Raw genomic sequence first — 22,045 nt, forward strand, 5'->3', positions numbered from 1 at the left:
TTTAGAAATTGCTCCCAAGGATGAACCAGACTTGTGGAGGTCTACAATTTATTTTCTGAGGTCCTGGCTGATTTCTTTTGATTTTCCCATGACGTCAAGCAAAGAGGCACTGAGTTTGAAGGTAGGCCTTGAAAAACATCCACAGGTACCCTTCCAATGAACTCAACTGATGTCAAATTAGCCTATCAGAAGCTTCTAAAGCCATGACATTATTTTCTGGGATTTTCCAAACTGTTTAAAGGCACAGTCAACTTCGTGTATGTAAACTTCTGACCCACTGGAATTGTGATACGGTGAATTATAAGTGAAATAATCTGTCTGTAAACAAATTGTTGGAAAAATTACCTGTTTCATGCACAAAGTAGATGTCCTAACCGACTTGCCAAAACTGTAGTTTGTTAACAAGAAATTTGTGGAGTGGTTGAAAAACGAGTTTTAATGACTCCAACCTAAGTGTATGTAAACTTCCGACTTCAACTGTATGTGTGGGCATAGGAAAACATTGCAATTGGAGGATGCATTTTATGCATAGGCCTATTCTACAATGATATTCAATAGGCTGCATCCATCAGTACAAACTTTGATTGAGAAATGACATCATAAAAAAGTGTGCTCTACTTAGCTATTTGACCCCTGTAGGTATCCCCAAAAATAGATAGAAATGCAGTGAAATGCATTGAATAACACATAAATGGTAAAACCGACAGTCAAAAAATGTATCATAATGAATAAAGTTTTGAAATGTCTGTCCTATATCAAGAAAATATATGAAAGCTCAGGAAATATTTTCACTTTTTTGGACACATATTTAACCCCTTTTTTTGTTGGCACACAACTACTTCCATAATTTAAAAAAAAATGGTAACAGGTTACTTTCAGACGAGTCTTGTGATTTAGAGCAAAATGGAGAAAACCGTTGTGTTCATGAGAGAGTCTCCCCTTTCCATAGTGGGGTTTGTAGCCCAAACAGTTCGGACGCTACAGACGTGTACAAAACATAAAATAGATCATACATGTATTTTAGATTAGATCTGATGACTCATGTATCCATTTGTTACATTGTTGGCATATGGGCTTCCTGACTACCAAGCTCTTATGTGATGATGCTAGGCATTTATTCACAAACACCACATACATTACACAAATAACCCTTGATTTATTCTAGCCTCAGAAGCCCAGGCTTGACTCCCATTTTGAGCTGAGCATTGTAATAATGAGTAATGACCACTAATGGGTGCTCTACACAATGGAGGTCAGAGGCACTGGAAACCACCAGACTTTTCTGTAGGATAATCATACTTTGGTTGTTAGTTCAATGCAACAACAGAGCATGTTGGCCAGTAATTCACTCATTTGTTTGAAATGCAGAGGAAAGAGATCATTTTAATTGTGATCCTTATGATTATGCACAGAAGAAAAATGCCCTTCCAAACGAATGGCTTATGTTATTTAACACCATGGTAGAACAATAGATAAATTGGGGACAACAGAAGAAAGGCATTGATATCTGAGGTAAGACAACATCAATAAGGAAAAGATCCTCACAGGGTGGAGATGCTGGGAAATCATTGTCTGTTTCCTTGTGTAACAAAGCATACTGTCACAAATAGCAAACCGTTATCAAGGCACATCATGTGTCAGTTGTTTTACAATGTTATATTATGGTAATTAGAAAGAAGAGCAGAGTTGATGACTGGAGTTTGTTTGATGACTGAATGTTTTATTTTGTGGGAATGTCAAGAGTATTTCCTTGCTTCGGCACAGCTGTCTTTAGACAGTTTGTTTTACAGGAAATTGTACACCGGACTGAAAATGAAACTGTGGTCAGCAAATGGTTAGACTCATAATGAGTATCAAACAGCATAAAATCCTTGAGGTACTGTCAATAACTGCATTAATATGAGCAATACTAAAACTGTGGCTGAAATCACCCATTTGCTTTCTGGAGTTTCATGGTGAGCATGGAGGTGAACTGTTTTTTCAATAACATCCCCCAACATGGGACATCTCTGTATAAACATGTAACATGTTATTATCTCTGTATTATACATAGTAAAGGTACAGCATATACAGCAAGTAAATGTGGTATAAGCAGTGGCGACCCGTCATTCAGGGCAGGAGGGGGCAGAGCCCCACCTGTTTTGAGCCCCACCTGTTAAGCAAAAAAATATATTATTTTGGCATTAATTCATGTCACATAGAGTTAATAAAGCAGCCTACAAACATGGTCTGTTTCTTGAGTAAGACAGCTCCAAAATGCAAGTGTTTCAGCCTAGCTCAGTGCTTTCTGTGGTGGAGGGGCAGCCAGAGGAATATACAGAGCGTAGGCATTGGTAATGTTCTCTAGTTGCGCCGTGATTGGCTCAGTGTTCTGTCACCCATGGGGACACTACATCTACCGCAGAATCTACAGGGAGAGCTAGGCAGTTCTAGCCCCCTTGGGTGCTGCCATAGATTTACATTAGAAGTGCCCATCCAAGAAGGCTCAGGGTTATTGGCCACAGATAAAATGTCAAATCACGTTATATCTACTGTAGCTTTGATTGATACAGATGTTACGTTCAAAATCTTAGCTAGTTGCTAGACAAGCAGTTATCATTATGAATCACTTCGACAATCTACTGGCAAATCCTTTTCAATTCTTGTCATATGAAGATAAATTATAGATAAAAAGGTATCGGTGCTCAACGGCCATTGGACATTAACATTATACAACAAGTCGGAAATCGCAAATTCAACAATGAGTGGTTTGGAAGGAATCAGTGGCTAACTGCAAGCGTTGCAAAGCAATCACTATTTTGCTTCCCCTGCCTGTTATTCGGTGGAGAGGGTTTGTGGTCCAAGTCTGGGTTTAAGGATTTAAAACAGGTTGAATACATTGGCCATGCTGTCAATCCAGCATGACTTCTGCTGCGTTCAAAACAGCTAGAAGCTCGGAACTGGGAAATCTCAAACTTCAGTGAGTTCAAGACAACTGGAAACGTAGAAAAAAACATGCTGAGATTGGGAAAATACATTTTGAACGGTCATCCAACTCAGAATTCCAAGCCGGGAACTAGAGTTCCGACCTGAAGATCACTGACGTCATGATTCAACCTTGTTTTTTTCAGCGTTCCCAGTTGTCTTGAAAGCACCTTTGAAGACAACATTTTCCCACAAGAAGGAACCACCTTCCTGTTCAAGTGACCACAGCACAACAATGGTGAGTCCAAAAACATCTTGTATGCTGCTGCATAAATTAGCTCATGTGCTTTTCTTCACGAGGAGGGGATACTATATAATGTTATTCGGTCTGTAAACATGTTGGCCAGTGACAGTCTCTTCCCATTCAAATATTTGTTTTCAACAAAAAGTTCATGTATTTCCAGTATATATTGCAAGGGTCGTTTTGTTTGCACTGTCTGTGTGTCGGTATATTGTCTATGATTGTATTTTCCTTCCTTTTTAGACCACATAGGCCAAATAAAATACTTCAAATGGTAGGCTAACTGCATCTCTCTCACTATCTGAATCTATCTGAATTTCTGTCGGTGTCCATTTTTAAAGTGCTGAACTAATAGGCCTACCTTGTCGCAGCTTGTTTGCTTGCGCTTTAGAATTAAGTGTTAATGATAAAGAACAAACATTATGAATTTACTGAACATAAATGTAATAATGTTTGTGTATGGTTCAAAATTCAAACCTCATGTTGGTGTTCTTTATTATTGAAGGACAATGAGGTTCTTATCGACTTACACAAATCCACAAGGAGTGAGTAGACACCACATTTGTTTAAGTAAGTCAGCCATATCAGGTATGTTTTTAAAAAGTCAGTAAATGAGGCTGAATGAACTGTTTCGCTGCCAGGCGAGGCTCCACTGATAGCCAGGTGTAGCAGTGGTAAGGATTCACTCCATGGTGCTGTTGGGACAGCTTTATGTAGGCACCGTTTGTCACTGTTATAGTGCAATTAATGTATTGTTTAGTGTTGTGTATTGTATTGTTGTGTCTTTGCTGGCATGCATTAAAAAAATGGTGGCATTTGCCCCACCAAGATTTACATGCTAAAATCGCCACTGGGTATAAGCACATTATCAGTGGTTTGTTGTTATCAAAACAATTGTGAAATGTGTTGTTAATATAAAAACGTAAAACATGTTCTTGAGGTATCAGTAAATGTAACATGATTAAACTTTATCTGACAGAGTCAATGTGAGTGTACGTGTGTGTGCATGAGTCTTTTGTGTTCTCAGTCCTTTGCACACAGTTTTACAGTCTCGGTCTCAGTGAGGAGCTTCAGCACAGTCCTGACAAGCTCCTTCTCTATTACCTCCTGGAACAGGTCATCTGTGTGACCCTCTGACAGTTTATTACCAGGGCCAGTTGAAGCTGCTAGACACTAAAGGGGTCTAGGTCCCATCTCTGCTAATCCAGGAGGGTGTTAGTGCTTGGGGTGCTGGGATCCCTGGGCCTCCCTGTGAGCAGAATGATAAAGCAGGCTATAGTTTACAATAGTTTATACTCCGTTCCACTCCATGTTGCAAGAGATATTTTGCTGTACCTACTACGGTTATTACTTACTAAGTAGTAACTGCATTCGTCACTGTCTAGTATTTACTGTCAAAGGCAGTTTGGGACTTTCCTCTTTCTAACTCATTTTAACACGCAGTCTTAAAATACTATGTAATACCGTAAAGATTGAACCAAAAGATTGATAGGGGACTATTCTAAATATAAGGAATGACTAGGCCTATATTGAGAAACCACCCACATGACTTTACAACATGTAAAATCCCCCTGACACAAAAACAGAAATCGTGTATGCGGGTGTGTTTTCACACGTAGCAGTTCGGATAGTTTAAGAACGTGCATTGTCACAAGATCATGAGTCGAAAAACACCATCTCATTGATTATTCTGGTCTCAACAGCATCTCTACACCTTTAGAGTTTACAGGACATCATCTAGTCTCTATCTCAGCAACCAACAAAGTGGAAACTCTTTGTAGTAAACCTGAGACAAAAATGTGTGCAAATCAAGTAAGAACAGCAGAAAAGTTACCTGTCCATCTGCGACAGCCAAAGATGGCAGCAGCAATGACCATGGACACTGTCAGTGATGTGCCCAACGCAATAGAAAGGGTGTTATATTTACTATGAATTGCTGGTAGGTCTATTTCATCTGTGAAGAAAAAAAGATTGAGAGGCTCACAATGTTATTTTGCATTGTCAAATATATATATAGCTGACGTAACAAATAATACATAACAAGAAGTTGCAAATGTTCTCAGTTAGAAGTTCAAAACACAAACAAGCATTTTGGAAATAACCCGATATTACACCAGATAGGCCGGTGCAAACAGAACTTCCCTAAATTTTAACCGACAGTGACCACCAGTAGTTCAGACGTGTCGGAAATGGATGAAATTTGGTTTTCATGGAAAGATAGTGGAGATAAAGAGCATCCATCTCCATTACCATCTTTAAAAGCCTTTTTCCTCCCACGTTGACGTAGAACTCCTACAAATGTGTTTTGTTGAATGGAAGGGTAAATACTACGCTTTGACACCATGATCGTTGAGGAATGCACCCGTTTATAGCACCTTTTAAAGTCAACAACATATCTACACTCAATGCAAAAAAATAGTGTAGGCCTCACCATAACCTCCTAGTTTCCGTTACCTTGTGCAGTCAGTACAACGTCACAGAGTCTCATTCCTAGGGTATCGGTGTCAAGCAAGAGGTGTGAGGCCAGACATTGCAAGTGGAAATAAAAAACAGGGGATAACACATTTTGAAGGGTACCTACATAAGGACTTCATAACACATTTATAAGCAGTGCATAAGCAGCTTATTCATGCGTTATGAATAATATGAATGTATGAGTTATGAATGTGTTATGAAGTCCTGATTGAGGTACCCTTCAAATGAAGTGTTATCAAACATGATCAAATTCACTTCCTACCTGGGATGTCAAACCTGGCTGATGGACCCTTTGGAACTTCCCCTTTCTCCACCAAGGCACAGGTGTAGTTGTTTTTGTCAGAGGATTTCACTGTTATCTTGCTGGTGACTTGGAAAAGCTGGTCTGGAGTTCTAACAGTGGTGTCATTGGACTTAATGTTCCTGAGACTCCTGTCTTTCCAGGTCATAGTGGCCAGAGGATAGCCCTCAGACTCACAGACCAGCTCTACCTCATCTCCCCTACGTCTCTTCATGCTTTTAACAATAGTTTTATAGGAGGCTAAAAGATAGATGAATGTAAAAACTTTACTATGTAACATGATAATATAAAGTGTAATTACAGCATTACTACAGTTTTACGAGCAACTAAAAGTGTTACCACAATTATTTGAAAGTTTATTAAAGTTTATTACTCAATACTGAAAGACTGGAAATTAGAATTAGCCTAGAGTAATGTTCTGTTACACTGACAGATTCATGACTGACCTTTAACAGTCAAAGTTGTCTGTTTGTAATCAGCTCCTGACATTTCCACGAGGCATTGGTAGGTCCCAGAGTCATTGATCCTCAGCATGGACACCTCTAGCTTGGCCCACCCATTGGCCATCTCCTCCGTCACCAATCGTACCCTGCCACGGTACTGGGGATTCTGGGAAGTGAGGTCTTCCTGTCTGTTCTCCAGCCTGTACACCTCCACAACTGGAGGAGGCCAGATGCGATGCCATATCACTGACAAGTTTGGGCCCTGGCCCCCAGGTTGGAACCTGCAACCCATGGTGACAACACCGTGGAACTCTGCCACGTGGAATGGACTGTCCACCTCCACTGTGAACAAGGCTGTGTGGAAAGAGAGAACGAGAGGTGGGGGGGTTCTATGAACTAAACAAAACTTTTAAATGTGTCCCTGAGTCTCTATTGTATTGTACTGCATTGAGTACTTAAAAATATCAATAACATACCTGCAAGAGTGGGCCATAAGACTACTTGTAAAACCAAAAGAAAGGCTTGCTCCATTCTAACTAGAGAAGAAAGAAAACATATGAAATGTTGCAACCACATCCTTTTGTAAGTGGAATTATGAGTCAGTCCATTTAAATAGAACACACTAAAACTACTGTACAGATGTAGGACCTTAATTGGAGCCAGTTTGTTACAGCAGGAAAATAATCCTGCAGCAACAGGAAATGTGAATTTTCATGTGGATTGTAATGAATGGACATTTCTGTAGGGGTTGATACATTTTTCGTTAGGGCAAATAAAGTCTGAAATTTCAAAGTGGAAATTAAACTTTAGAAGCCTTTTAAAAACTGAAATACACTACAAGTTTGCATTTCCTGCTGAGCAGGAAAATGCTCAGCAACAAGAGTGATCAAATGAAGATCCTACATCTTTATAAGGCTGGTCTGAGCTTGTTCTCTAGCGAGTCAGCAACTGGTGACCCAAAGGAAAAAGAATATGGGCCTACAATGCATTCGGAAAGTATTCAGACCCCTTGACTTTTCCACATTTTGTTACGTTACAGCTTTATTCGAAAATTGATTAAATCGTTTTTTCCATCAATCTATACACAATATCCCATAATTACCAACATCCCCACAGCATGATGCTGCCAACACCATGCTTTACTGTAGGGATGGTGCCAGGTTCCTTCCAGACCTGACACATTGGTTTCATCAGACCAGAGAATCTTGTTTCTCATGGTCTGAGCGTCCTTTAGGTGCCTTTTGGCAAACTCCAAGTGGGCTGTCATGTGCCTTCCGTCTGGCCACTCTACCATAAAGGCCTGATTGGTGGAGTGCTGCAGAGATGGCTGTCTATCTGGAAGGTTCTCCCATCTCCACAGAGGAACTCTGGAGCTCTGTCAGAGTGACCATCGGGTTCTTAGTCACCTCCCTGACCAAGGCCCTTCTCCCCCGATTTGCTCAGTTCGTCAGGGCAGCCAACTCTACGAAGAGTCTTGATGGTTCCAAACTTCTTCCATTTAAGAATGATGGAGGCCACTGTTCTTCAGGACCTTCAATGCTGCAGACATTTTTTGGTACCCTTCCCCAGATCTATACCTCGACACGATCCTGTCTCGGAGCTCTACGCACAATTCCTTCAACCTCATGGCTTGGGTTTTTGCTCTTACATGCGCTGTTGGGAACTTATATAGACTGGTGTGTGCCTTTCCAAATCATATCCAATCAATTGAATTTTCCACAGGTGGACTCCAATCAAGTTGTAGAAACATCTCAAGGATGATTCGTGGAAACAGGAAGCACCTGAGCTCTATTCCGAGTCTCATAGTAAATGATCTGGATACTGAATATAAATAAGGTATTTCTGTTTTTATTTTTTAACATTTCTAAAAACCTGTTTTCACTTTGTCAATATGGGGTATTGTGTGTAGATTGATGAGGAAAATGTGTATTTAATGGATTTTAGAATAAGGCTATAACGTAACAGTTTCTGAATGCACTGTATTTATATTAATCTCTTGTTATGTTGCAAACATTTCATGCACATTCATCATTCGAACTTCACAGACAACCTCATGATTAGACCATACTGGTATGAGTCAGCACGCGCGCGCACACACACACACACACACACACACACACACACACACACACACACACACACACATACACACACAAGAATAGTGGATGTAAACAAATGGAACACAATCAGGCTCAGTACAGCTTAGTGAATTGCACTAATCAATAGAATAAACCCACGTTCAAAAATCTGTTGGGGTGTGCTGACATTCCAATTGTTATTTGTCCAATGATTTATTCTGCTTTTTGCTTGAACATATAATAAAACAATTGATCAAAAAAAGATAAATAATCTAGATAAGAGATATAGTCCATTCGAGGACTCTATCACAGCACAATAATATACCATGGGAAATATATATGTAGAAAAACATGAAAAAGATCTGTGCAGAACAGAGGGGATATTGAAACATAACAATTGCATTTCTGTATTTAACCTGAGATTAGTGGATTTGGGAACGCCTTTGAGTAAAAGTCAACAAAAAATATAATGGCAAAAAAAAGAAGATACTAGACCATTATTACCCTACTTGCATACACTTAAAGATAACTTTAGAAGCATCTCATGAGACTGCATAATCTATCACAATGTTTTAAAATAAAAGCAATTAAGCCAAATGTGTTGGCATATAAACTACATGAAGTTCAGCACTCACTAAATGCAGTCTTCTACCTTAATAGAAGTATTCCTTGTTCCTTCAGAGGCTCTTTCATAATCATATCACAGCTGTAACATATATTGTTTTGTAGCGCAGTATTTATATTCCTATCTGCTTCCCGTACTGTAATTCTCCTCCCCCTCAAACCATGCAGTTTCCTGATAGCGACTGTGCATGTGAAATGCCTTCACTTTGGCTGGACACAAAGTTTGCGAGTAGCCTAGTAGCAACTATGATCAAATACCTCATTTCCTTTACAAGGAAGAATTCTGAATTTACAGTGAAGGGACAAGCCCAGCAGTCTACTATGAATAACCTGAACAGGCAGTGAGCCAAAAGGACCGATTACAAAGGAACACCCTACCCAGACAATTTAGTTGTTTATTGCCAAAGTTACTAATTAACCTAAACTACAATAACCGTACCGACCCTCCCTTTACAAATACATCTTAATTGTATGAGACTGGAGATACATTTTCCTTTATATAAAACAGTAACGTCTCAACTCACTGGTCACCATAGCAGCACCCACCCGTAGCACGCGCTCCAGCAGGTATATCTCACTGGTCTACCCCAAAGCCAATTCCTCCTTTGGCTGCCTTTCCTTACAGTTCTCTGCTGCCAATGACTGGAACGAACTGCAAAAATCACTGAAGCTGGATACCCATATCTTCCTCACTAGCTTGAAGCACCAGCTGTCAGAGCAGCTCACAGATCACTGCACATAGCCCATCTGTAAACAGCCCATCCAACTACCTCATCCCCATACTGTATTTATTTATTTATCTTGCTCCTTTGCACCCCAGTATCTCTACTTGCACATCTACCATTCCAGTGTCTAATTGCTATATTGTAATTACTTCACCACCATGGCCTATTTATTGCCTTACCTCCCTTATTTTACCTCATTTGCACTCACTGTATATAGACTTTGTTTTTCTACTGTATTATTGACTGTATGTTTGTTTATTCCATGTGTAACTCTGTGTTGTTGTATGTGTCGAACTGCTGTGCTTTATCTTGGCCAGGTCGCAGTTGTAAATGAGAACACGTTCTCAACTAACCTACCTGGTTAAATAAAGGTGAAATTAAAAAAAATAAAACGTCATCATGAATACAATATAATATAATCTTCACTAGTGGGCACCATTTCCTCAACCAAAGCTGTATATAGATTTTTTAGACTATCCCTATGAACCTTCCTCTACAGGAGGGCCCCGTTCTTATTTTAACTCAGGTGGGCCGTATCAAGCTATCTGCTTTAGTTTTTAGATGATCGATCTCTGTCAAGGGAGGAGCTGTTATTTATATATTGTGTATGTTTATTTGAAAACATTTCTGTTTGTTGGCATTGTCAATTCTTGCACACTTTTTCAAAGTACTGTATGTGGCTGGACAGGCAAACGCTGCCGAGTGTTAACCTGTAAACCAATCAAAACTCGTTTACTATCCCCGGTACTATCAAAGACAGTACAGTAAGAAGATAGACAGAAAACTCATTGACAGAAAAACGTTTAATAGTTGCATCTCGTTGTGTTGTTGTCCTCCGATGGCTAGCTAGCCAGCTAGCTAAAATTCTCCCTTTCCTAAATTAGTCATGTATAGGACACGTAGTGTAAATCTAATACAGTCATCAAGGTGTGACCCACTAATTTCACTCATACTGCCAAATATGAAATTACACATTATCCCTATCAATAGTAGGATGAATGCAGTGCAGCCTGCCTCAGACTGTCAGGATGTTCATTTTCTAGCTCACAAGTTACATTGATGATTTATTTGATCAATTCTTGTCTCTCACCATCTATTCATCTCTCCTGTGTCCTGTTCCCAGAGATCAACCAAGTGCTATTCACCAAGCATGGGCTGATTCACTCACCTGTGAGGAGAACCATCCTACTGCAGTTTGAACTAGCCCCGCCGTCACTATTTAGGCATTAGGACCACATATGCATTTGCCTGTTGTCTTTTCTTTGTGGATTTTGTCTTACAGAGTCTAGTGCATTTTAGAGTTGAAAAACACCCACTACAGATACACATGCTTGTTTGAGCATCTCAAAGACTAAATTCTATGTAGAATCAGTTTAACAGATAACAAAACAGATTATTTTACTATTGTAACATGCAGTGGGGAGAATTCTATTCTCCCTGTCAGGAGCCCAGAGTTCTCATCTCTGGACCACACAAGCTTTAGATTGCATTCTGCTGAGGCCCTTGTCTCTCTCTACATCAGTCAGCTACATTGGTGACCAGGGTGGGATCCTTTCGATACGCCTGTGGGACCTGGGCACACATAGAGAGAAGGGGGAATACTGAAGCATGTGTTGATGACAGTTCTACAGTCTCCATCAGAGGCCCAGGCTTTTGGCATAAATGGTAAAGCTCTCATTTCTCGACGGCAATATTGTAGGGCGGCAGGTAGCCTAGTGGTTAGAGTGTGGGGCCAGTAACCCGAAAGGTTGCTAGATCGAATCCCCGAGCTGACAAGGTAAAAAATCTGTTGTTCTGCCCCTGAACAAGGCAGTTAACCCACTGTTCCTAGGCTGTCATTGTAAATAAGAATTTGTTCTTAACTGACTTTTTTAAAATTTATTTTATTTTTGAAATCGTCCGATTAATCGGTATCGGCTTTTTTTGGTCCTCCAATAATCGGTATCGACGTTGAAAAATCATAATCGGTCGACCTCTAACTTGAACCCAATCGAACATCTCTGGAGAGACCTGAAAATAGCTATGCAGCGTTGCTCCCCATCCAACCTGACAGAGCTTGAGAGGATCTGCTTTGAAGAATGGTAGAAACTCCCCAAATACAGGTGTACCAAGCTTGTAGCGTAATACCCAAGAAGACTCGAGGCTGTAATCGCTGCCAAAGGTGCTTCAGCAAAGTATTGAGTAAAGGGTCTGAATACTTATGAAAATGTGATTTGTTTTTTATTTGTAATACATTTGCAAAACTGTCTTAACCTGTTTTTGCTTTGTCATTGTGGAGTATCAATTTTCAATTTTAGAATAAGGCTGTAATGTAACAAAATGTGGAAAAAGTAAAGGGTTCTGAATACATTCCGAATGCACTGTACCTTGATTGCTAGTAACACAATATTTAGATACTTAAAATACTGCCTGAGACACCTTTTGCTATTTGACTCCTTACTCAAATGTATATGCATGACATTTACATTATAGAACAGGTTGTTTGGATCCTGGATGCTGATTGGATGAGCATTGTTCCAAGCCTTGCTTTAACAGACAAACCTATTCCTGCTAACAGTTCCATCTAAAAATTAACACTTCACCTCCATAAGAATATCATGTTCATGTTGCTGTCCGAATCTTCTCTTGTATTTATCTCAACTAGCACATTATTTCTCCTTGCTTCTATAGCCTAGCATTTTGTTCGGTACAGCAGGGGTTAATATAGGCCTCGCTGTCTCCCTCCTCTGACCTCAAACAATGTTTCAATTTCAATCTCTGTAGTACCATAAATATGGTGAACAGTGCCCAGACGTGACAACTTTTTTCGCATCAACGTCATTATCATGGACATATCCAAGTAAATGCCAACAGAAAAAAAGTTCAAACAAACCAAAATGCAGCTCGTGTACTGTCATTCCAGGTTCAATGTTTGACGTGACAGTTAGCTGAAGTTGGTTAACTAGCTAGCAAGTGACACAAACAAGTGACGAACAGTTATTTTGAATAGCAAGCACAGAACAATGAGCCAGACATTTCACCGGATGCATAAATGTGAAGCATTTGGTTGGCGTTTCCACTCACTTCCATATATGGTGATGAGAGGAAGCCCAGTGGCCGGCAGTGGGAGAATATGGCGAAAGATGGATTTTGGCCGACATTCTGCAATTTTACTAACGACGAAACATTTTATAGTTTTGGAAACAGAAAACTGTTTGGCGATAATCTGTAACAGAGTGGACTGCGTTTTGTAGACTTTACCCTTTGCCAAAGTTTCTAAAAATTGCGTTGTTTAGGAGTGCAAGGGCGAATTGAATTATTGCACACGCGCACTTCACAGAGTAGGCGAACCCTATATGCAAATTAATGCTAGAACCCGCCAATAGGATCTCGCTAGGCTACCTGCCGCCCCATATTGGGCAGCTGCTATTTGAGAACTCATCTGGTTTAGGAATCAAACTCTGGTTATTTTATTGCAAGGCACATTGTACAATTCTACAACTGAGAAGTTTGTATTGCAAGGTATACTTTATGTTCTGGGCTCCCGAGTGGCGCAGCAGTCTAAGGCACTGCATCTCAGTGCTAGAGGCTTCAATACAGACCCTGGTTCGATCCAGGCTGTATCACAACCGGCCGTGATTGGGAATCCCATGGGGTTGAGCACAATTAGCCCAGTGTCATCCGGGTTAGGGTTTGGCCGGAGTAGGCTGTCATTGTAAATAAGAATTTGTTCCTAACTGACTTGCCAGGTTAAAAATGTGTACATATGCCATATGTATTGGCGCATATGCAGCTGTCGTTTTTAAACCTCCATTCTAGCCTACATTACACACACACACACCGTTCTATCTACATGTTTTTTTGTGTGTTTCTATGCAAAGTATATCATTCAATGTTTCTTTAAGTTTGCAGCTAGTGACTTGAAATAAGACAAACCATGATTCAAAATGTGAATTCACTGACAGAGAGAGAGCTTGCTAATTAAATACAAAACTGACATTTACAATAGCTGGCTAGGCTAGTCAAACTACCATTGGCTAGCTTTCAATACATTGGCTAAATGGAGTTACCTCTTCATACGATCAAAGCAATTCGTATTGCATGATGCATATTTCAAGTGCACTCGAAAACAGATACAGTGGCAAGAAAAAGTACGTCAACCCTTTGGAATTACCTGGATTTCTGCATAAATTGGTCATAAAATTGTATCTGATCTTCATCAATAACAATTATATTTTATGCAAAAGCCATGGACGATGTTGCCTTCTCCTCTCTCTCTCCGCGTTCGGGCTTTTGCCCGGTTCAATTCCGGACAGCATAAAATAAATCCCTCAATGTCAAAACTCTGACCAATGAGTGATACGCCTGTGTGTTGTGGGCAGCGCATGCTTGCTTGCGTGAACGTGCCCATAGAACTTGGGAAGAGGAAACTTTGGCGGAGCAGCACACATTAATCATAACTAACTAGCTAAATAAATACATTCATAGAATAGCGACATAAAATAAAAGGTATGTTTTTCACTGCCACAGCAAATCGACGTGGCTTTTCAATACAGCGTGCAATAATTTCAAATGTTTGCCTTAACGCGCCAACTACTACTAGTAGCTAGCTGACTTAGCTAGCTAATAATGATTCAATGCACCACTAGCTAGCCACTTACTGTTAGCAGGCGTCGAGTGTCACACGTTTAATAACAGTTTTAGCTAGCTATAAATTTAACAAACGTATTTTTGTACCCATGGAATGTCATTCATTGAGCAGTGCTCTATAGCTACATATTGTTTAGCTAGCAGCAGTTGCTACCATATAAATCCTCATTGTTTTGTTGGCGGCCCAGCTACCTACATTAGTATGCACATCTTACTTACCAGGGCCCTGACCCTTGCTTTATCTCATAACATGTGGCTTCATTTTATTATCTAAACCAGCACCATGGGTTTTATGCTGTCTAAATCTATGGACCAGAACTTCAAGAAGCAGCAGGAGTTCATGCTGCACAACGCACGGCTCCAGGTGAGATGCTTATACATAGCCTACCAAAGATTCCAATGAATTTCCCTATGAGAGGATGGGATAATAAACGTGTACAGATTATACAGAGGAGTCTGAATCATCTCTACTGACATGCCGGTCATACGTACCAATAAAAATGTTAACGTTATAAAATAATTATGGTGATTATTCAGAGAATATTCACATTATCTGAGATGTTAAGTCTCCCTATGTATTTTTCTACTTCTAGGAGGCAGTGCCGCACATAGCAGTAAATACAGTCAAAAAAATATAGCCTGATGCCACACTTGTGTTGTAAATAAGATTTTGTTCTTAACGGACTTGCCTAGGTAAATAAAGGTTCAATATATATACAGTAGATCACAAGTGAGTACACTCCTCACATTTTTGTAAATATGAGTATATCTTTTCATGTGACAACACTGAAGAAATGACACTTTGCTACAATGTAAAGTAGTGAGTGTACAGCTTGTATAACAGTAAATTTACTGTCCCCTCAAAATAACACAACACACAGCCATTAATGTCTAAACCGCTGGCAACAAAAGTGAGTACACCCCTAAGTGAAAATGTCCAAATTGGGCCCAATTAGATATTTTCCCTCCCCGTTGTCATGTGACTCGTTAGTGTTACAAGGTTTCAGGTGTGAATGGGGAGCAGGTGTGTTAAATTTGGTGTCATCGCTCTCACACTCCCTCATACTGACTGGTCACTGGAAGTACAACATGGCACCTCATGGCAAAGAACTCTCTGAGCATCTGAAAAAAAAACAATTGTTGCCCTACATAAAGGTGGCCTGGGCTATAAGAAGATTGCCAAGACCCTGAAACTGAGCTGCAGCACGGTGGCCAAGACCATACAGCGGTTTAACAGGACAGGTTCCACTCAGAACAGGCCTCGCCATGGTTGACCAAAGAAGTTGAGTGCACGTGCTCAGCGTCATATCCAGAGGTTGTCTTTGGGAAATAGATGTATGAGTGCTGCCAGCATTGCTGCAGAGGTTGAAGGGGTGGGGGGTCAGCCTGTCAGTGCTCAGACCATACGCTGCACACTGCATCAAATTGGTCTGCATGGCTGTCGTCCCAGAAGGAACCCTCTTCTAAAGATGATGCACAAGGAAGCCCGCAAACGGTTGTCTTCAGCAAAGCAGACTAAGGACATGGATTACTAAAACCATGTCCTGTGGTCTGATGAGACCAAGAAACTTATTTGGTTCAGATGGTGTCAAGCGTGTGTACTCCTCAACCAGGTGAGGAGTACAAAGACAAGTGTCTTGCCTACAGTCAAGCATGGTGGTGGGAGTGTCATGGTCTGGGGCTGCATCAGTGCTGCCGGCACTGGGGAGCTACAGTTCATTGAGGGAACCATGAATGCCAACATTTACTGTGACATACTGAAGCAGAGCATGATCCCGTCCCTTCGGAGACTGGGCCGCAGGGCAGTATTCCAACATAACGACCCCAAACACACCTCCAAGACGACCACTGCCTTGCTAAAGAAGCAGAGGGTAAAGGTGATGGACTGGCCAAGCATGTCTCCAGACCTAAACCCTATTGAGCATCTGTGGGACATCCTCAAACGGAAGGTGGAGGAGTGCAAGGTCTCTAACATCCACCAGCTCCGTGATGTCGTCATGGAGGAGTGGAAGAGGACTCCAGTGGCAACCTGTGAAGCTCTGGTGAACTCCATGCCCAAGAGGGTTAAGGCAGTGCTGGAAAATTATGGTGGCCACACAACATATTGACACTTTGGGCCCAATTTGGACATTTTCACTTAGGGGTGTACTCACTTTTGTTGCCAGCGGTTTAGACATTAATGGCTGTGTGTTGTGTTATTTTGAAGGGACAGCAAATTTACACTTATACAAGCGGTACACTCACTACTTTACATTGTAGCAAAGTGTCATTTCTTCAGTGTTGTCACATGAAAAGATATACTCAAATATTTACAAAAATGTGAGGTGTACTCACTTTTGTGATATACTGTATATTTTTAAACATGTCAATTAGACCAGTGTTTCCCAAACTGGGGGCTTGGGTGTCTCCCGCTACCCCTCTCCCCCGAAGTTTGAGAAACCCTGAATTAGACTACCTCATATCTCGCCAGTTGGAAGCCAAGGAGATGATTGAAGTTACCGTTATGTAGGCCGATGAATTAAAAAACATTTGATATGCAGGGGCCTATAAGAAGTGTGCTTCCAGCACCAGGGCCATAGAATATGGGGTGGGCTTTTCAAAATAAGGTAATTATATAAAATGTCTGATTACATTCCCATGGCCTCAACATTAGACTTACCTGAAATAGGGATATAGCAGTTTATAATCAATTTAGTGTTTATTTAATTGATTTGACGTAATGGGCTACTCAACCACTTACCACTGATTGCCCCCTATTGCAGTGGTTCTCAAACCTCTCCTCTGGACCCCCAGAAGACTCACAATTTTGTTGTAGCCCTGAACTAGCTCATCTGATTCACTTACACACTACCCAAATCGGATGCGTCGCGAGTGCTGCAAAATAAATTTACACGTTATTCAATCATTGCACCCACACTGCTCGCGTGTGCCAACGAGCGTCTGCAATGCCAAGCGCTAAAATAGAAGTTGCTTCTATTTGTGAGGCCGAACGCGATGCAAGTCCTGCCTTTCCCATCTCCTTATTGGCTTTTAGAAGCATATACCCATGTGCCATCTCATTGGTTATACCCACGTGGGTGATTGAAAGATGAACTGAGGTCAGTCGGTGGTGGTAACACACCTTATTAGGAAAGTTGGATGCCAATCGCCATATAAAGTCCAAAGAAGAAAAAGCCTAGGAAGGAGGAGAGATAATGAGAAACGACTTGGTTGACTGTTTTATATGTGGGTTAATTGTCAGAGTAGAGGACCTTGTGCATTTCAGGTAAAATAACAACTCAATGTTTTGGTCCCAGGACAAATTCGCTAGCAACGGCAAGCTAGCTAGCTAAATTGCCATAAATGTTTAATGCTTTTCAACATGTCCCCAAATTAATATAATTGGTTCAGATTTTGTTTTGATATTTCAAACTGCGTGTCGTGATCGCGTTTCGTGTGGGGGGACAAAATCAATTTGCGTCCAGTTTGGGCAAGGTGTTAGTCAAGGGCTTGATGATTAGTTGACAAGTTGAATCAGCTGGGCTAGTTTTAGAATTGATCAAATGTATGGAACAGGTGCGGGTCCCCCGGAGAAGTTTGAGAACCACTGCCTTATTGACATTAGAAAAGTGTAAATGGCTCAAAGTGCTTACACCCCTGGTCTGTTATGTCTTCACGAATGCAAAAGCCATTACAAAGATTCATATATAAACCGATACAATTTGTGGCCATTATTTCTGTATCTTGGAGGAGGAAAGGTATAGACGTTTCAGGTGTGCCTGCCTACCCAGTGGGTAAAACTGGGTAAAACTGGTTGAAATGATGCCATTACAACGGTTGTAATGGCATCTTCTCAACCAGTTTTGCCAGGTTTCTGGTTGTAAAGACGTCATTTAAACGAGTTTTGCCCACTGAGTAGCACACATTTTATTTGTGCTCAGTAGTTTCCCCTAGATTCTAGAATATCACAGCAACGCAGTCTCTAAGATGAAGTGAGGCCATCCTTCCATCCTCTCGGGGCTAGTTTAAGCAGGTTGTAAAACAACGATTTTATTGCAATCGTTAGAGGTGGCTTTTTGCAACAAGTTAAAAAGCTTTTTTCCCCTCCATTTTGTGGAACAATACATGTTGTATTTTTGCCTGTGAGGCAATCAGCACCTGTGATCTTTGTTTGTAGCAGAAAAAGGTCATTATCAGACAAGTGCTCATAAGTGGTGAGAAACTTATTAACGCCAGACATCGTTGTAAAAATACATACTATAAAACACGCCATTGTGTTATCATGTGCTTAATGCTCTGGCAACATTACTGTAACTATGGATTATTTATTTTCTTACATTCTTAAAGGTAATGTGAGGACAGAATCACCTAGAAATAGAACAACATTACTGTACTGTATCCATCTCCTTGTCGACATAAATTACTGACACTTGGTAATGAATGGAAACGACCTGGCAATTTTAAAAGGATAGCTGGTGTATCTAACATGTCTTCTCCCTCTCTCCTGCATTAAGATGTCAAACCTACGTCACTGCTCATTGTAGTGGAATATCAAAAACGTTATGTTATTGTCTATGATTTGATTATTAAATGGTCAGTTTTTATAGTGTGTCATGCATGATTGAAGGCTATGACATTTTTTTTATTCATCATTATCAAAATATGGGAAAAATAGCCCTCAAATTATAGGGGTGTGTGTGGCCTGATGTTCTGAGGAAGGTTGAACAGCATTCAATCTAGATGATTATTGCTCTCAAAATGTAGTATTTTAAGACAGTCATTCACAAAGCTCAAATTGTTTCCCTGTGTATGACTATGTGAGATGATAAAACCTTATCACAATCAAAAAGTTATCTCCTAACTATACTCAACACTAAAAATAAAAGTTGCTTTAGAAACTTGTCTTGATTATTTGAGAAGGGCTCTATTGTTTGCGTTTGCTTTACTGCTCGGTCAAGAACATCCCTCCACACGGCCTTTAGGAAACGTCAGTGAACTTCCTCCACAGATTAATAACCACTTCGTCACCTCCATACTCCTCCTCCCTCGACTTTCCCACGCCTCCTGACTTCCCCTGCCTCCCGATCCCTAACCCCTATCTGACTATTCAGAACCGATTATATTTGAGCATGACTTTGAGTTAAGGCTTGAGTTGACAAAGGTAAAGGTTCTTCATAGGCCTATGTTTTGGCTGCAGGGATTTGGTAAAGCCCCATGCAATCAAAGTCCTACAAAACATTGGCCTAATGCCTTACTCAGACATCAATGTGGTATACACAGGAAGAAATCTTTCCTATCTGCTCGAATGCTCTGGTGACCCCCTTTTGCGCTCTGAGGTATATAAACAGTTAAGTGGACCCACTACCTTACGTGGACTTAATGAAAATACATTACACACTGCCTGAAATCAGCCTTTAAAATACACTATACTTTATCTTAACTGTACATCTTTCCTCTATGGTGTTTCCTTTTGGGGGGGGGTGGGATTCTGCTTCCTTAGCCATCTCCAGTTCGATGACAAAACATGCTGAAATTGATGTCTGGTGGCCATACAGTCTAGTGTCAAGCCCATTTAAATTACTGCAGATGAGAATTCCCTACCTGCCTAATGGTTAACCCTGGTGTCCTGGAAGAATTCTAAACCTGGCCCCATTCCATCATGGCCACCTAATCATCCCCCTCATTTCTAATTGGCGTATCACTCCTCACCTCTCCACCAGATAGCTGATGTGTGATGAGCGTTCTGGCACAAAAATGGTCACTGGGCAGCACATTGGTGGTGGATTGGGTGAGTTTCCACCTTACTATGTAAAGGTCTAGGAGTACCTCAGTTGGTAGAAAAGCGCTATATAAATCCAATCAACTATTTATTATTAGGATGCCATTGGGACACCTTCACTGGATTACTCTTCACTTTCTACTCTGACCCGGCCCAGTGAGAGGCCTGACTGGACGGAGGAGGTGATATATTTGGGCTAGAACCAATGAGCTCCCCTCTTCTCACGCCACAACACCTCCATCTCCTCCATGCTCTATTCAGAAACTCCGAGTTAACAGCACTCAGTTAATGGCGTTAATGACACTCGGGCAATCAGGCAGACATTATACTTCCAGCTTCCTGAAGACACAATGGCTTTCATGATTGATTGGTCATGTGCCCTCTTCACAATGGGTTGTGTGACTCTAAAATCAATTGAGTAATGAGTCTCAAATTGAGGCAATCGGCCTCACTCTACCTCTAGTCATTCAGATCACATGAGAAAGAGTGGACAAAACATCTGTTTGCAGAAATGTAAAGCTTTGTTTTTATGAAATTCCGTTTGATATCTTGGAATCTAACAATTGTCTGGACTAGATTAAGCCTAGTCCTACACTAAAAATAATTTCCAATGGAGATCGCCGTTGCGCTTGTTTTTTAACCATGCCTAAATGTTCAGACAATCAGTCAGTGATCTTTTTTCATTATATGTTCTTTACCATGTTGTCTAGTGCTCCGTCAATTCTGACCCACTTACCGTTCCAATATTCAATGTGTTGCCACAAATGACCAAAAAATCTAATTGTCATAAATCATCGTCACATGACATACTATAATTGATGTCCTTTTTACAGTGGGGTCTGAAATTATTGACAACCTTGATAACAATAAGCAAAACTAAAAATTCATAAAAATTCTAATACAGAGCTTTATTGTATGCTCAAATGTTTTACAATTCTATTATTTTATGCTAATACAATTGCTCAGAGAGATTTTGTTAAACAACTAATATATATTTTTTCAAATGATTGACACCCCTGTTTTTCAATACCTCACCATGTGAGGATAATGGCACAGCCTTTTTCTAAAATATTTTATGACTTGGGAGTCATTCCACCTCAAGCACAAGAGGATTTTGACACCCACCATCTGATTGTTCTGAAAGTGTTTCTGTAGTTAGAAACAGATAAGATTAGCATCAGTATCAGTTCTCTATGTCTGACAAGTAGTATGGAGCTGCTGCTTCGAGTATTGCTTCTTAAACCTTTTGTAATGTACTCTCTGTGAATCTGGTGAATTTTTTTTCTCCGCTGTTCAGAGAAATTAGCCATTGAAGTCGATTTCATTATTTACCATACATTTGTGTGAAAGTACCACGTTTTGACCACTTGATGCCGCTGTTCCTGATATTTCTATCCATTTTGCTGGTCTCTTGTGTTTATTAAATAGATCACAACATTTTATTTTCAACCAATAGCTTTTGCTCATGATGAAAAATAAATTGTGCTGTCAACCTCACAATTCAAGCTAATCCTCCATGAAAGCAATTCAGTTTAATTTGCGTCCAGGAAACAGACCCTCTGTGTGTGTGTGGTTTATTCCCTTTAAAGAAAGCTATGGATTGCTTCGCGAGTGGCGCAAGGCATTGCATCACAGTGTTGCAGCGTCACTACAGCCTGGGGTTAGGGGAGGGTTTGGCCGGGGGGGGCTTTTCTTGGCTCATTGCGCTCTAGCGACTCCTTGTGGCATGCTGGTGCGCCTGCAGGCTGACTTCGGTCGTCAGTTGAGGGGTGTTTCCTCCGGCACATTGGTGCGGCTGGCTTCCGGG

General features: G+C 40.7%; 2 protein-coding genes across 10 annotated transcripts in view; one reads left to right on the plus strand and one right to left on the minus strand.

Moving 5' to 3' along the window:
• Positions 1 to 1,360: 1,360 nt before the first annotated feature.
• Positions 1,361 to 14,116, minus strand: LOC115159118 (programmed cell death 1 ligand 1). 9 transcript variants are annotated; one of them, XR_003868841.1, is made up of 7 exons: positions 14,005 to 14,116; positions 6,901 to 6,960; positions 6,428 to 6,778; positions 5,943 to 6,221; positions 5,040 to 5,159; positions 4,354 to 4,454; positions 1,361 to 2,152 (listed from the first exon to the last, which is right to left on the minus strand). XR_003868841.1 is itself a non-coding variant. In XM_029708549.1 (6 exons), the coding sequence occupies exons 1-6, from the start codon at positions 14,048 to 14,050 to the stop codon at positions 2,106 to 2,108; spliced, it is 903 nt and encodes a 300-aa protein (XP_029564409.1). In that variant the 5' UTR covers positions 14,051 to 14,116; the 3' UTR covers positions 1,361 to 2,105. The 9 variants fall into 9 exon arrangements, 7 of the variants coding, with proteins under 7 accessions (XP_029564409.1, XP_029564407.1, XP_029564410.1 ...); XM_029708549.1 differs by lacking the exon at positions 4,354 to 4,454; XM_029708547.1 differs by lacking the exon at positions 1,361 to 2,152 and having other exon boundaries at positions 4,159 to 4,454.
• A 131-nt stretch (positions 14,117 to 14,247) lies between these two features.
• plgrkt (plasminogen receptor, C-terminal lysine transmembrane protein) overlaps positions 14,248 to 22,045 on the plus strand; it is a 28,389-nt gene continuing 20,591 nt past the window's right edge. The window contains exons 1-2 of the mRNA XM_029708555.1: positions 14,248 to 14,339; positions 14,760 to 14,844. Coding sequence (XP_029564415.1) covers positions 14,764 to 14,844 — 81 coding nt within the window. The 5' untranslated portion in view covers positions 14,248 to 14,339; positions 14,760 to 14,763. The remainder of the gene's footprint in view (positions 14,340 to 14,759; positions 14,845 to 22,045) is intronic.

The sequence above is a fragment of the Salmo trutta genome, chromosome 23 (genome assembly GCF_901001165.1).
Source record: "Salmo trutta chromosome 23, fSalTru1.1, whole genome shotgun sequence".
NCBI classification, from domain to species: domain Eukaryota; kingdom Metazoa; phylum Chordata; class Actinopteri; order Salmoniformes; family Salmonidae; genus Salmo; species Salmo trutta.

Coding starts and splice junctions, on each gene's coding strand:
- LOC115159118 (XM_029708547.1), bottom strand. CDS start 14,050: ATGAAGATCAGATACAATTTTATGACCAATTTATGCAGAAATCCAG. Junction 6,961..14,004: donor CAATTTATGCAGAAATCCAG/GTAATTCCAAAG, acceptor TTTCTTCTCTAG/TTAGAATGGAGCAAGCCTTT. Junction 6,779..6,900: donor CTTATGGCCCACTCTTGCAG/GTATGTTATTGA, acceptor CTTTCCACACAG/CCTTGTTCACAGTGGAGGTG.